Below are 11,524 nucleotides of genomic sequence, written 5' to 3'. Positions count from 1 at the left end.
AGCTTTCCCAGCCCTTCCATCACACATACTCTCCCTTTTAGATTTCCTTGCACCTACCTTCTTTTCCCTTTCGTGTCCACAGCTGTCGCTATACTATGGAGAAAGTGCAAACACAGTGAGGGCAGGAGCCGGTGCTCCCAGATGGTCTGCATCCCACAGGTGCTTAGGCCATATTTGTGGATATCTTCTTGCATGCTTATGCTTTTGCAGCGTCTCCTGGGACTGCCCCTTGGAATGTCTTCAGGATTCCAGAGACTAAAAATATCTCCCCAAATCACCCCATTGGCTTCCTTGTAAGGAGCTGGGCTTAGCTGCGAGGCTGAAGATTTGTGCCCACCAGGCGGTGCACCACCCTTAAGTCTGCAGATGCCTTTCTTAGATGCCAGAGGACTCTTCTCTCCCTCTAAGTGTTGATTTGGTTAGGTCCCCTGCTCACAGATACAGTTTATGGAGCATAACCCCATCATCAGCCCAGCACCCAGAGTCAGCCCCCAGGTGCCTGTCCTAGCTCCAGCCTTTTTCATAACCGACACCCTGAGGACACTGAGGATGTCCCAGGAGGGATTGATTGCTAAGGGAAGCTGAGAGAAAAAGGCCCCAGAATTGGGATCAGAAGACCTAGGTTTGAGTCTCCACATGGACACTTGCTAGTTCTGTTTCTCCCAGCAAGTTATGTAACCTCTCTGGGCCTCTGTAACTGTAGCCAAGAATAAAATCTGAGAAAGTAACATATAAGCACTTTGTGGTTTTTTTTAAAATTAATTAATTTATTTATTTGACGGAGATCACAAGTAGGCAGAGAGGCAGGCAGAGAGAGAGAGGAAGGGAAGCAGGCTCCTCGCTGAGCAGAGAGTCCGATGCAGGGCTCCATCCCAGGATCCTGGGATCATGACCTGAGCTGAAGGCAGAGGCCTTAACCCACTGAACCACCCAGGCACCCCAAGATATAAGCACTTTGAATGTGAACCTGGAGCCAGCCACACGTGGGCTCTTGTTTAAACTGTCACCCGCTCTGGCTTCTCCACTGGCAAATCAGAGTTAACATTGCCTAGAATATAGGGGTGCCTGGCTAGCTCAGTTGGTAGAGCGTGTGATTCTTGACCTGGGGGTGAGTTCACGCCCCACCTTGGGCGTAGAGCTTACTTAAAAAACAACGACAAAAAACAGTGCCTAGAGCATAGAGAGCTTTCAGTGAATAATGATCACGTATGTCTTATGGATCCCTAGACCCTCAAATGGTGCCCAGTGCCTAACAGGTGCTTAATATCCATTTGCTTAATGAAAGGATTTCACAGATGAGGAAACTGAGGCACAGAGCAGTTAAGTATGAGGTCCCGGCACAAGGGAGTGGTGAAGCCGTAATGCATAGCCAGCAGTCTGCCTCCATGGCTTGTACCCTTGTCTCAATACCATGCTATTTTACATGGTGATGGAGGTTACACATCACCTTTTACTCATTTAAAATAAGCGTTCACAGCTTTCCCAGGTCCCTGCAGGCGGGGCTGTGCAGCAAGAGGCCTCAGCCCCCTGAGAAACCACATATACTTTCTCCCATAAGGAATGCCAGGGTGCTGGGAGAGGAGAGACCTGCTCAGCGAGGCCAGGGGGCCGATGGACACATTCCATGACCAGGAGATGAGAGACTAGTTCTGCACTCTGCTGACATTTATTGAGTCTCTTATTTCGGGGCAAAGATAGAGGTGACAGCCAGCAGTTGCAAGCAATGTATCAGACTCAGGAGCACTGCATAATTTCTGAATGCTCCAAGAGAGGGCCTAAAGAGCCAGCAATCAACAGCTTGGGAGTCTGGACCAAAGGGAGGAGCATTTTAAAAAGGGCCTTGAAGGGTAAGTAGGAGTTTTCCAGCCAAGTGGGATCTGAGAATGAAGGGCTTTTTGAGCTTATTTGGGGGGGAGGGTTTAAGAGGTTAGGTGGGGTTGGCAAGCCCCATGGGAGCAGGGGTAAGGAAAGGAAGTGGAAAACAAGGAAAGTGAAAGTCAGTTGGAGCCAGTTTGTGAAGTAAGCCCATAGAAGAGATAAAACTGTATCCTGTGGTCAGTGGAGGAAGCAATGCAATGCCAGGTCTGTGTTTTAGAGGGCTGTCACAGTGAACGATGGTTGAATGGGACCGGGAGACAAGAGACACCAGCTGCAGTTACGGTTAACGGGCTTAACTCCTCTAGACCTCATTTCTCCTCCTCAGTAAAAGGAGGAAAAGAATTCTATCTCTGAGGCTGTTTTGAGGCTTAAGTAGGCTTACGTGTAAACGCATCATTAGCTTCCAGTGGACGCTGTTCTGCCTAGTGTCCTAGTTAAACAGGGGGGCTTTGCTCTCTCTTACCCCAGGCTTGGTGCCTTGAACATGCCGGATAACACATTCTTAATCTAGGCGACCCTGGATGGCTAGGAGGTTGGAAAAATGAGGATGGACTGATAGGATTTGGCTTTGTGGTGTGTGGGAGGGGCGGGGGGGTCTCTGGTGGGGGACCGTCCCTTTCTCTGATGTCTGAGAGCCCAGCTTTGGACTGGAGAAGAGTGAGGTGGGCACATTCCAGATGTCCAGGGGAGAACGGATGTCAGCTTCAGACCAGCGCCGCTCTCTTCCAGAGCCAGGGGAAGGCCAAGAGGCCCGAGTGGGCCCTAGGGCAGGACAAAGTAGAAAGAAAAGGCCCAGCGAGGCTCTGAGAGAACGCTCCAGAATACAGCGTTTCCCCTCTGAGGCTGGACGGGAGCTGGGGTGGCAGGGCAGGCAGGGCAGGCAGGGTGGACCCAAATGTGCCAAAACTTGGCCCGGGCGGCCAGAGCGGAAGGCCCTCGGCGGCCCGGAGGTGCGAATGCCCTCCGCCGCGCCCGGGGGAGAAAGGAATCCGAGCTGGGAGTCTGGCGCCGGCTAGAAAGGGGGGCCGGGATGGTGAGCGAGGCCCAAAAAGAGATGGCTGGAAGCCGGGAGGAGCGAGTGGGGGTGGAGAAGGGGAGGGGAAGCCAAAGGGCGGGTAGCAGTGGTGGAGACGGGGAGAAAGAGAGGAGGGCTGGAGGGAGGAGAGAGTGGAGGAAGGGTGGGGAGAAGGGGAGAGGAAGCGCGAAGAGGACTCGGAGGGACGCGAGGAGGCCGCCGCGGGCGCAGCGGGTACGTCGGCCGGGCCACCCCCGCGAGCCCGGCGCCGCCATTCCGCTACTCGGGGCTCCGCCGCCGCCGCCACCGCGCCCGGGGGCCATGCTCCCGCCGCCCCCGCGCCAGCCGCCGCCCCAGGCGCGCGCGGTTCGCGGGCCGGTGCGCCTGCAGAGGGCCTTCCTGCGCGGCCCGCTGGGCGTGCTGCGGCTGCTGCAGCTGCTGGCCGGCGCCGCCTTCTGGATCACCATCGCCACGAGCAGGTACCAGGGCCCCGTGCACTTCGCGCTCTTCGTGTCAGTGCTCTTCTGGCTGCTGACCCTGGGCCTCTACTTCCTCACGCTGCTGGGCAAGCACGAGCTGGTGCCCGTGCTGGGTTCGCGCTGGCTCGTGGTCAACGTGGCACACGACCTGCTGGCGGCCGCGCTCTACGGCGCCGCGACGGGCATCATGATCGCCCAGACGCAGAGCCACAGCTACTGCAACCTCAAGGATTACCAGATGGCCTGCGCCTACCACGCCTTCTTGGCGGCCGCCGTCTGCGGCGGCCTCTGCCTCGGCCTCTACCTGCTCTCGGCCCTCTACGGCTGCTGCCGCCGCTACCAGGGGGAGCAGGAGGTGGCATGAGCCGCCGCGCCGCGGGGCGGGGACCCTCCCGAGACCGGCGCCCCCGTCCTTCCTACCGCCGCCGCCCCGCGCCCGTGCGCCCCGGCACCCACGCGTCGCCCCGCGCTCCCGCCCGCGCCCGGGCGCCCTGGCCCGCAGTTCCCGTCCGACGGCAGAGCCGCCGCCTGGAGTCAGGTCAGACGCATCGCCTGCGCCGTTTCCTGGGATCCGGGCAGGGCCGCATCCGAGCCGCGGGCCCCCAAGCATCCTGGCCGTCCGAGGCGAAACCTCGCGCTTCCTCGCCCCCTTCCGTGCCGAGAGCGAGACGTGGACAGACGCCGCGTAGATCCGGGGGAGGCTCCCAATTGGAACCAGCCTTCTGGCTGCGCCACTACCCCTTCCCTCCCGGCCCGCCTTCGGAAGAGCATCCCCGTTCCCTGGCCCCTCTTCCAGCTTCGAGCGCTGTGAAGGGCAGGCTCGCAGCCGCGGACAGAAACGAGGACAGGCCTCCATTGGCCTCAGGATGAGCGAAGAATTTCGTTTCAGCTCGGGATTGTGCGCGCATCCTGCGCGGTCCGTGCTCTGACATTGGGGTGGGGCGCGTCTGTAAAGGTGAGGATGGATCGGAAATGCCCGCGGGCTGCACCTTTGCACGTTTGGAATCTGCTCTCACCTTTGCCTGTTCCGCCTTTGGCCTCGGGGTTCCTGGAGGCCAGGCCCAAACGCACACTAGTTTCCCTGGCCTCAGCTTCCCAGCGTTTCTGTCACGGGCTTCAGCTCCACCACCCCCACCTCCCAATGTCTTTTTGCATTAGGGATCCTACAGGACCCTGAAGGAATGTCAAGGTGAGCCTCACCCCTTGCCCTTGGTAAAGCCAGAATAAGATTAGAACCCCGTTTCCAGTCTCCCAGCCCAGCACTGTTTACATTAAAGCGGTGGGTGTTCCCAGGAACCCCGGCTCAGGAGCTACAGTCTAAAAGACGGTTTCATTTTCAAATGGGTTTGTCAAGGTGCTATCTCTCGCCCACCTGAAGATTCACGATGCTCATTAGCATATCAAAGGCTCTGAGAAGTCCCGCTATAAAAGAAGCCCAAGTAATTTAGTTTACAGTGTTAACTGCCTATGGATCTGGAGCAATTAGATTTTGCCACCTAAGACTTCCAAGCATCCCTGTGTCTTGGCTGTCATTCATTCCCACCGTTTCCAGCCCATTGGCTCTGGTGTGATTGAAGATCTGGGGTGCTCCTTCTCCTTCCCAGGGTATTTCTCTAGCAGAGGGTGGGCTTGCCTCAATGAGGGAGAAGATAGCTGTCCCTGCTAGGCACATGAGAGACCTGGGAATTGGTGGACCTGAACATTCCTCTACATTGTTTGGAAAATAAAGTCAAGGTTATCCAGATGGTGTCCCTGTTAAGAAGAACATTGCCTATAAAAGATGCTGGCATGGACCGTGAGCAGCTGGCAGGAGTGGGACTCACTCACCAAAGAGGAGAAAGCTCCGAAGATGGGGTGAACAGCTGGCCCAGCCTCCATAAGGTAAGGTGCTTCCTGAATTTCGGGAGGGGTCATAGGCCTTTGAATAAAAAATACAGAGCCCCCTTTGCCAAAAGGTGAGGGGTTTTTATTCAGGGAGCAAGTTGGAGGGGTGACAACCACAATGCCCAAAGACTTGTACTACCAGTTCAGCCATTTTGCCACATCCCGCAAAGGTCTGCTCTTGGAAAAAGCTCAGCCCTCTCTGGATTAGAAACTAGAACAGGGGAGACCCGAATGGGTTTTGGGGGGTGTGTTTTTGAAGCTTAGGTAGAGAGGGTGAGGCTTTTCTGTTGTACCTGCAAAGATCAGGGAGGGGCGTGTTTCATGCGGAACATGAGAGCATTTATGTGGGCACTGCTTAAAGCATTTAGATGTATTTCTTTCATTCTTTCGACACTGTTGTGGCGAGCCGTGTTCTCCTCTTCCCTAGGAGGCAGATGAGTCTACCTTGTCCAGAGTCTCCCAGCTGCTGTGATGGGTGGAGCTAGGAGCTGGACTCTGGAGATTTGGCCTCCTCAGGACAGGGCTGTACTCTCTAGAGAAGGCGGTCAATACACATTCGAGACTGTTCATGTGGCTACTTTAAAAAAAATCATGGTAAAATATACATGTAGCATGAAATTGACCATTCGACCATTTCAAAGTGTATGCTTTGGTGTCCTTATGTAGGTTCCCAGATGGTTGTGCAACTATCACCACCATCCACCTCCAGAACGTTTTTCACCTTGCAAGACTGAAACTCTGTCCCATTCAAATTGTGGCTGTTTTGTTGTTACTGTTGTTTTCTTTCCTTTGGGAACTCCTAGAACACTGAGCCCTTTGCGTTCTCATTTAGGCTGGAGTGCTGCTGCCTTCCTCCAGGTGGCGCACCCATTCTTTCGGCCCCCACCGCTGGTGCTGGCCAGAGCCAGTGGAGGCCGGGGGTAGGGGGTGGGGTTGGGGCTGGCCAGAGCCAGGGGAGGCCGGGGGTAGGGGGTGGGGTTGGGGCTGGCCTTTCCTGGGATACTTACTTGGAGGTACCTTGGCTGGCGATGACTTTGGTTCTTCTTTTGCAGGTTTCCATGTTTCTGAGGCCATGGAGATTCCCGTAGTGGTCATGCCGACCTCTCCCAGGGCTCGCTTCCCTGGCAAGGGGCACCATTCTGGGCTGGGCCAGCAGAGCGCTGCAGAGTGGCCAGCAGAGGGGAGAGTGGATGACCTCTGCCCAGCAGCTTCCCTTCAGCATTGTCCAAAGGAAGATCCAAGAAGCGTGAAGATTCATTTTGCCTTAACACAAGAGAAATTCCGATTCTCCTTATGCTGTGACTTGGTTCCAAGATTCCAGACACCTGGAACTGAGCCGTGCACCTCCATGCCCTAAACAATGGGTTTAAGCTCCAGCTTTTGTTCCTTTTCTCTTTTTCCAGATCACTGTTGAAGTTGCATCCTCAGCTCAGAACCAGCGCCCTGAGGATCTCTTCCTAGCCCCCAGAGCTCATGGTGCTCTGTCTGTGGTTGGGTGACCTTACTCAGGAGCAGACGTCTCCTTTTCCTTCACGGTATCTTATCCAACCAGATGTGCCTGAAACATTCCAGAGCTCACTGGCTCTTCTAGATGTGCCTTCCTGCTTGGCTTCTAGCTGCTTCTCCAGATGTGAGAAGGACGTGTAAAACAGCCCCCACACCCACCCCCTCCTCCTGCTGAGACCCTGTACCATAGGAATGGCCACCTGACCTGGCCCAGAATTTTTGAATACTGGAGGCCGCCTCTTTGGCATCCGTCATTCGACTCCAGGACTCAGTCCAGCTTGAGGTAGTCCACAGTGGACTGTGGACTCCTACCAGTTCAAAAGTCTGGGACTACTTGCGGATCCAGTAGAGGAATTTTCTAGTATTCTACGAAGGCCAAAAGAGAGGGTGGGAGAGGGTGGGAGTGGGAGGGGTGTGGGCCAGTAGCGAGGGGGACCAATGTGCCTCATTTAATAGTTTAGTGGTGATTACTAATTTGCTTTTCAGAATAAAGTTTGGTTTGTCTGTTGTTGGTGTATAGGTCTTCTCTCCCCTGCAGTAAGCCTGTGTACTGGTTCTCCCAGCCTCCATCCATCCTCTTCTTCTTTCCTTCTGGGAGGGGAAGAAAAATGAGTTCACAGGTTTTCAGTGCATTAAGGCAGGACACAGGAAGCAGAGAAAGAAAACCTCCTATGTCTGCCCCTGACAAAAGCGGGTGGGAATTCAAGTTGCTCCTAGCCCAGCTCTCAATGACCCCTCTGTTTTTGGAAGCTCCACTCCCTAACGGGCAGGCACAGAATGACTATGGTTAAGGAGCCAAAGGGTCCCTCGACTCCCTGATTTTGCAGAAAGGGAAATGAGCCACAGGGAGGAATGGTGCCTTGCCTAGTGTCACAGAGCTGAGAGGGGACTGAGTGAGGTCTTCTGGGGCTCAGGTTCTGATACGGACTATAGTCCTCCTCTGGTATTGCCTCTCAGACACACCCCACCTGGTTTCCCCTGATTCCAGTCACAGCCTGATGAATAAGGTGCTTTGGAAAGGGTAGGAAAGCAGAGTGAGCAGGCTTCCTTGCCAGCTTCTCCCTCCTCTGCCTGAACCTCAAGTCTGCAGCCAGAACATAGGATTCTAGGGGCAGATCTCAGAACTCACTCAGAACAGCTCTAGGCAGAGATCGGATGCTGGGTGTGTTCCACACCCACTTTCTTCCAAAGCACCCTCCTCGGCACAATAAACACATACACACACTCACTCTGTTTTCTTCATGGTTTGGATTTCCAGGGTGGAAAAACAATGCCAAGGACCCTCCCTTATTCCCCTCTTCCCTCTCTGTCTATTCATGAATTTTGCACTAAATAAAATGTGGCCTCCCTTTATGCAAGGGCTGGTAAGCCCCCCACTCTACCATTGCTTTGTGGAGAATTTCGCAATGGAAAATATGTTTCTACTTCATGATCTTTTTTGATCCGGTGAACAGTCTCAGTGGTTGGCATTGTCACTCCCATTTAATAGGGGAAATAGAGCCTCAGAGAGAAGGGCCTTGTCCATGGTCATAGAGCTGGCTAGTGGCAGGACTGGGACTGGAAGGCAGAGGGTCTTTCACTACCTTTGCCAGCTGGTAAATCCTTGTGGTCCTCCAGCAGGCTCTGAGGGTTCGATGGAGTTTGGTTTTCATTCCTGCAGATCAGGTGTTCAGGACTGGTCTAATCTGACATTTCCTGTTTAATGCTGGGGGCACTTTGAAATAAGACACGGCTCTTCAGGGACATAATTGAGTCTGGGGAATCTGAGGGATTTGCTCATTTATGTCTACTATTTTTCCTGCTTTTCTAAGGATGGGGGTGGGTGGGTCAGTGGTAAGAAAGGAAAGCTAATAAACCCACATTTGCAGGGATAAAAGGAAAGAGGGATGTGAGAGAGAAAGGTTAGCATTATTCATTCATGCTTGTATTGTTTTGTTTGTTACAGTAATTATTTGTTAAAATACCAACATATATATCCATTAAAAATAATAACAATATATACCCATTAAAAAATTAAGCTATACAGAAGGGTACAAACTAAAAAGAAGCCATTCAATCATCCTAATCTCAAATGCTAGATATAAACCATTGCTAACTACCAACTCTCTTTTTTTTTTTTTTTCAAGGGTTTTATTTATTCATTTGAGAGAGAGAGAGAGCATGAGCTGGGGTAGGGGGAGAAGCAGAGGGAGAAGCAGACTCCTCGCTGAGCAGGGAACCAGATCCCAGGACTCGATCCCAGGACCTGGAGATCATGACCTGAACTGAAGGCAGAGGCTTAACCATCAGAGCCACCTAGGTGCCTCTTAACCCTTCTTTAATTTTTATAACGAACCAAACGTACATGGGATACGTGTGTGTGCGTGCACACACTCAGACACACATATACATTTGACTCTCTTACAACTTGCTTTTAATGATTAACGATAATATAGTTCTAAGCCTTTCTAAATGTTCATGTATATAGCCAGGGACTGCAAGAACTTTGTGTACTTTCTGGAACGTTTATAACTTTCCCACATTGGTTAACTTTGTCACTCCCTTGGCTGCTTCCTGTGGAAATCTTAGTAAAGCCCTTAAGAGGGGTTTTTTTTTTTTACAGATGAGTAAATAGAAACTTAGGTGGGGAAGTGAAGTGACTCTCCAGGTCTGTGCCAAGAGTAGCAGGGAGCAGAGGGAGCACTGGCGTGGCTGAAATCCACTTCACCAGTCTTGGGGGAGAGGAACGTGCCACAAACCAGTGGGAGCAGCTGAAAAGAAGTGAGGAGGGCCTAAGACTCTCCGGGCCCTTAGGCAAAGGGGAGGTATGCTGAGGTGGCCAGAACCCAAAGGAGAGCCCCTGACATAGCCAGCAGGAAGGTGTGGATCACCCACAGCAACTTCAACTTCGCCTGTGGAAATTCCAGTCAGGCTCCTAATCGGAAAGCCCTTTTGCCCTCCCTGTTCCATCACCCCATTCCTTTCAAACCAGATGGCTATTTGGGATCTTGCTGGCACCAGGGCTGTGACATTCTTTCCTCAGCTTGAGGTGAAGGCAAGCTCCCAGAGGCAGCTCTTGGCAGTTTCCTGTATCTCCCACAGGTGCCCCACAGGCTGTCCTTGCCGCCATCTCCAGGAGTCCTGAAGGGGGCGCTCCGACGCCCCAGTTGTAAAGCTTCTGAGTCAAGGTTGGCAAGAGGGGAGAAAGGGAACGAACTCACTCTATGAAGTGTGTGCAGTGAGTCAAGCACAAGTCGGAGGATACCTTATATAACATCGCTTGTCATCCTCACAAGCCCAAGAAGTATTTAATTCCCCCATTTGATGGACGCGCAGACAGGCTCAGAAGGGTCAACTGATTTCCCCAGGCCACTCACGTGACAGAAACCAGATTTAAAACTCAAGTGTGTGCCGCCATGCCTTGCTGTTTCAGAGGACTTCCCAGCAGACAGACTGTTTCTCCCAGCCATCCAAAGACCCCACCGAGAGCTTCTGGGTTTTCTAATAGCTATGTTTTGAGCTAAGGCAGGGAGGAAAGACTGTAAAGAAAGTGGTATCATTCAAGTCTGAATAATGTCAGCTACTCCCTTCTCGGTTGACAGGGAAGTTAGGTTTAACCCACTCACTGTGCTGAAGCCACTCTCCAGGTTCTCTCTGTCTGCCTGACGTAGGAAGGACTCAGCGTGTCCCTCCACTCAGCCCTCCCTCCTCCTGAGACCTTGTGCCACAGGTATGGCCACGTGACCTAATCCCAGACTTGGATATGGAACCCCGTGCCTTACTAAGTCTTGCTCTGTATTCTGTGCTGGCTCCTTCTGTGTCCCCTAGGCGGTTAATATAAAATTCTGAGGTGAGCTCAGCCTGTGACGTCAGAAGTGAGGCCAATCTCTCCCTCTGTTCTTAGGCAATTTGCTAAATTCTTCCTCTGTTTCATCGCTCCCTAAATGAGGTTAATGCACGTAGATGCCTCCCTGGTCCATGGGAAAGGCTTACTGAGACGAGGCACCCAGAGCAGTGAACCCGGCAACTAGTCTCTGCAGGTCAGCTCTCAGCTGGTTTGTGTTGTTGGGAGGACCTCGGGTGATGTTTGTCAAGTGCAGACCTGAGCCACAGTACATGCTCAGAAATCTTACTTCCCTTCTCCCCAATTCCACCCTGGCTGTCTTCCTGCCTGAGAAACGGGAAATTGACTCCTCTACTGTTCTTTCTTGTGGTCCGATTTGAGCTGTCCCGAAAGATAGCACAGAACTGTTAAAAGTCACTGTCATCTATGTGAAGGTCGGGATCCTCTTTTCTCCAGAGTCCAAGGTCCTTCTTTGCCTTCCTTTTGATTCCCTGGACCTCGCTCTGTGGTCCAGGGTGCAGAACCTAGCAGTAGGTCCTGATCCTGGTCCAGGTCCCTAGCAGCACTCCCGTCTGCCTCCTCTCAGCCTGGAAGGGGGATGCCCTCTTCTCATCTTGTTTCTTGAGGGTCCAGGCCATCTACAGAGCGATGAACTGACCTTGGATTCTCGGGTGTAGGGAGTGAGATGTTCACAGACTCCCCTCATTATGTGTTTGCAGGCCCCTCCATGACTGCACTCAACTCAAAATTTGTCTGGGCACCCCGGCGGGGGTGGGCGGGGTGGGCGGTGTTTCTAAGTGCTTGGCTTCCCTTGCTGTTCTGTATCTGGGCATTTCACAACACATCTTTCCTCACTTCCCTGGTAAACTGTAAACTCTGTTGTATTTATCAGCTTGTCATCTTGTCCTCCCAGCCATCCCTAGGAACTGGTGAACTTGC

At 52.9% G+C, this 11,524-nt stretch overlaps 1 protein-coding gene across 3 annotated transcripts; it reads left to right on the top strand.

The window, feature by feature from the left end:
- The first annotated feature begins 3,016 nt into the window (after nucleotides 1–3,016).
- MARVELD1 (MARVEL domain containing 1) lies at nucleotides 3,017–7,270 on the top strand. Of its 3 annotated transcripts, none has more exons than XM_059169270.1 (3): nucleotides 3,017–4,561; nucleotides 5,102–5,253; nucleotides 6,309–7,270. In XM_059169270.1, the coding sequence occupies exon 1, from the start codon at nucleotides 3,215–3,217 to the stop codon at nucleotides 3,734–3,736; it is 522 nt and encodes a 173-aa protein (XP_059025253.1). In that variant the 5' UTR covers nucleotides 3,017–3,214; the 3' UTR covers nucleotides 3,737–4,561; nucleotides 5,102–5,253; nucleotides 6,309–7,270. The 3 variants fall into 3 exon arrangements, with proteins under 3 accessions (XP_059025253.1, XP_059025252.1, XP_059025251.1); XM_059169269.1 differs by adding an exon at nucleotides 5,684–5,850 and having other exon boundaries at nucleotides 3,017–5,253; XM_059169268.1 differs by having other exon boundaries at nucleotides 3,017–5,253.
- Nucleotides 7,271–11,524: the final 4,254 nt, after the last annotated feature.

Source organism: Mustela lutreola, chromosome 4 (assembly GCF_030435805.1).
Source record: "Mustela lutreola isolate mMusLut2 chromosome 4, mMusLut2.pri, whole genome shotgun sequence".
Classification (NCBI taxonomy): Eukaryota; Metazoa; Chordata; class Mammalia; order Carnivora; family Mustelidae; genus Mustela; species Mustela lutreola.
The sequence above is the reverse complement of the archived record's forward strand: the minus strand, read 5'-3'. Positions and strand labels throughout refer to the sequence as shown.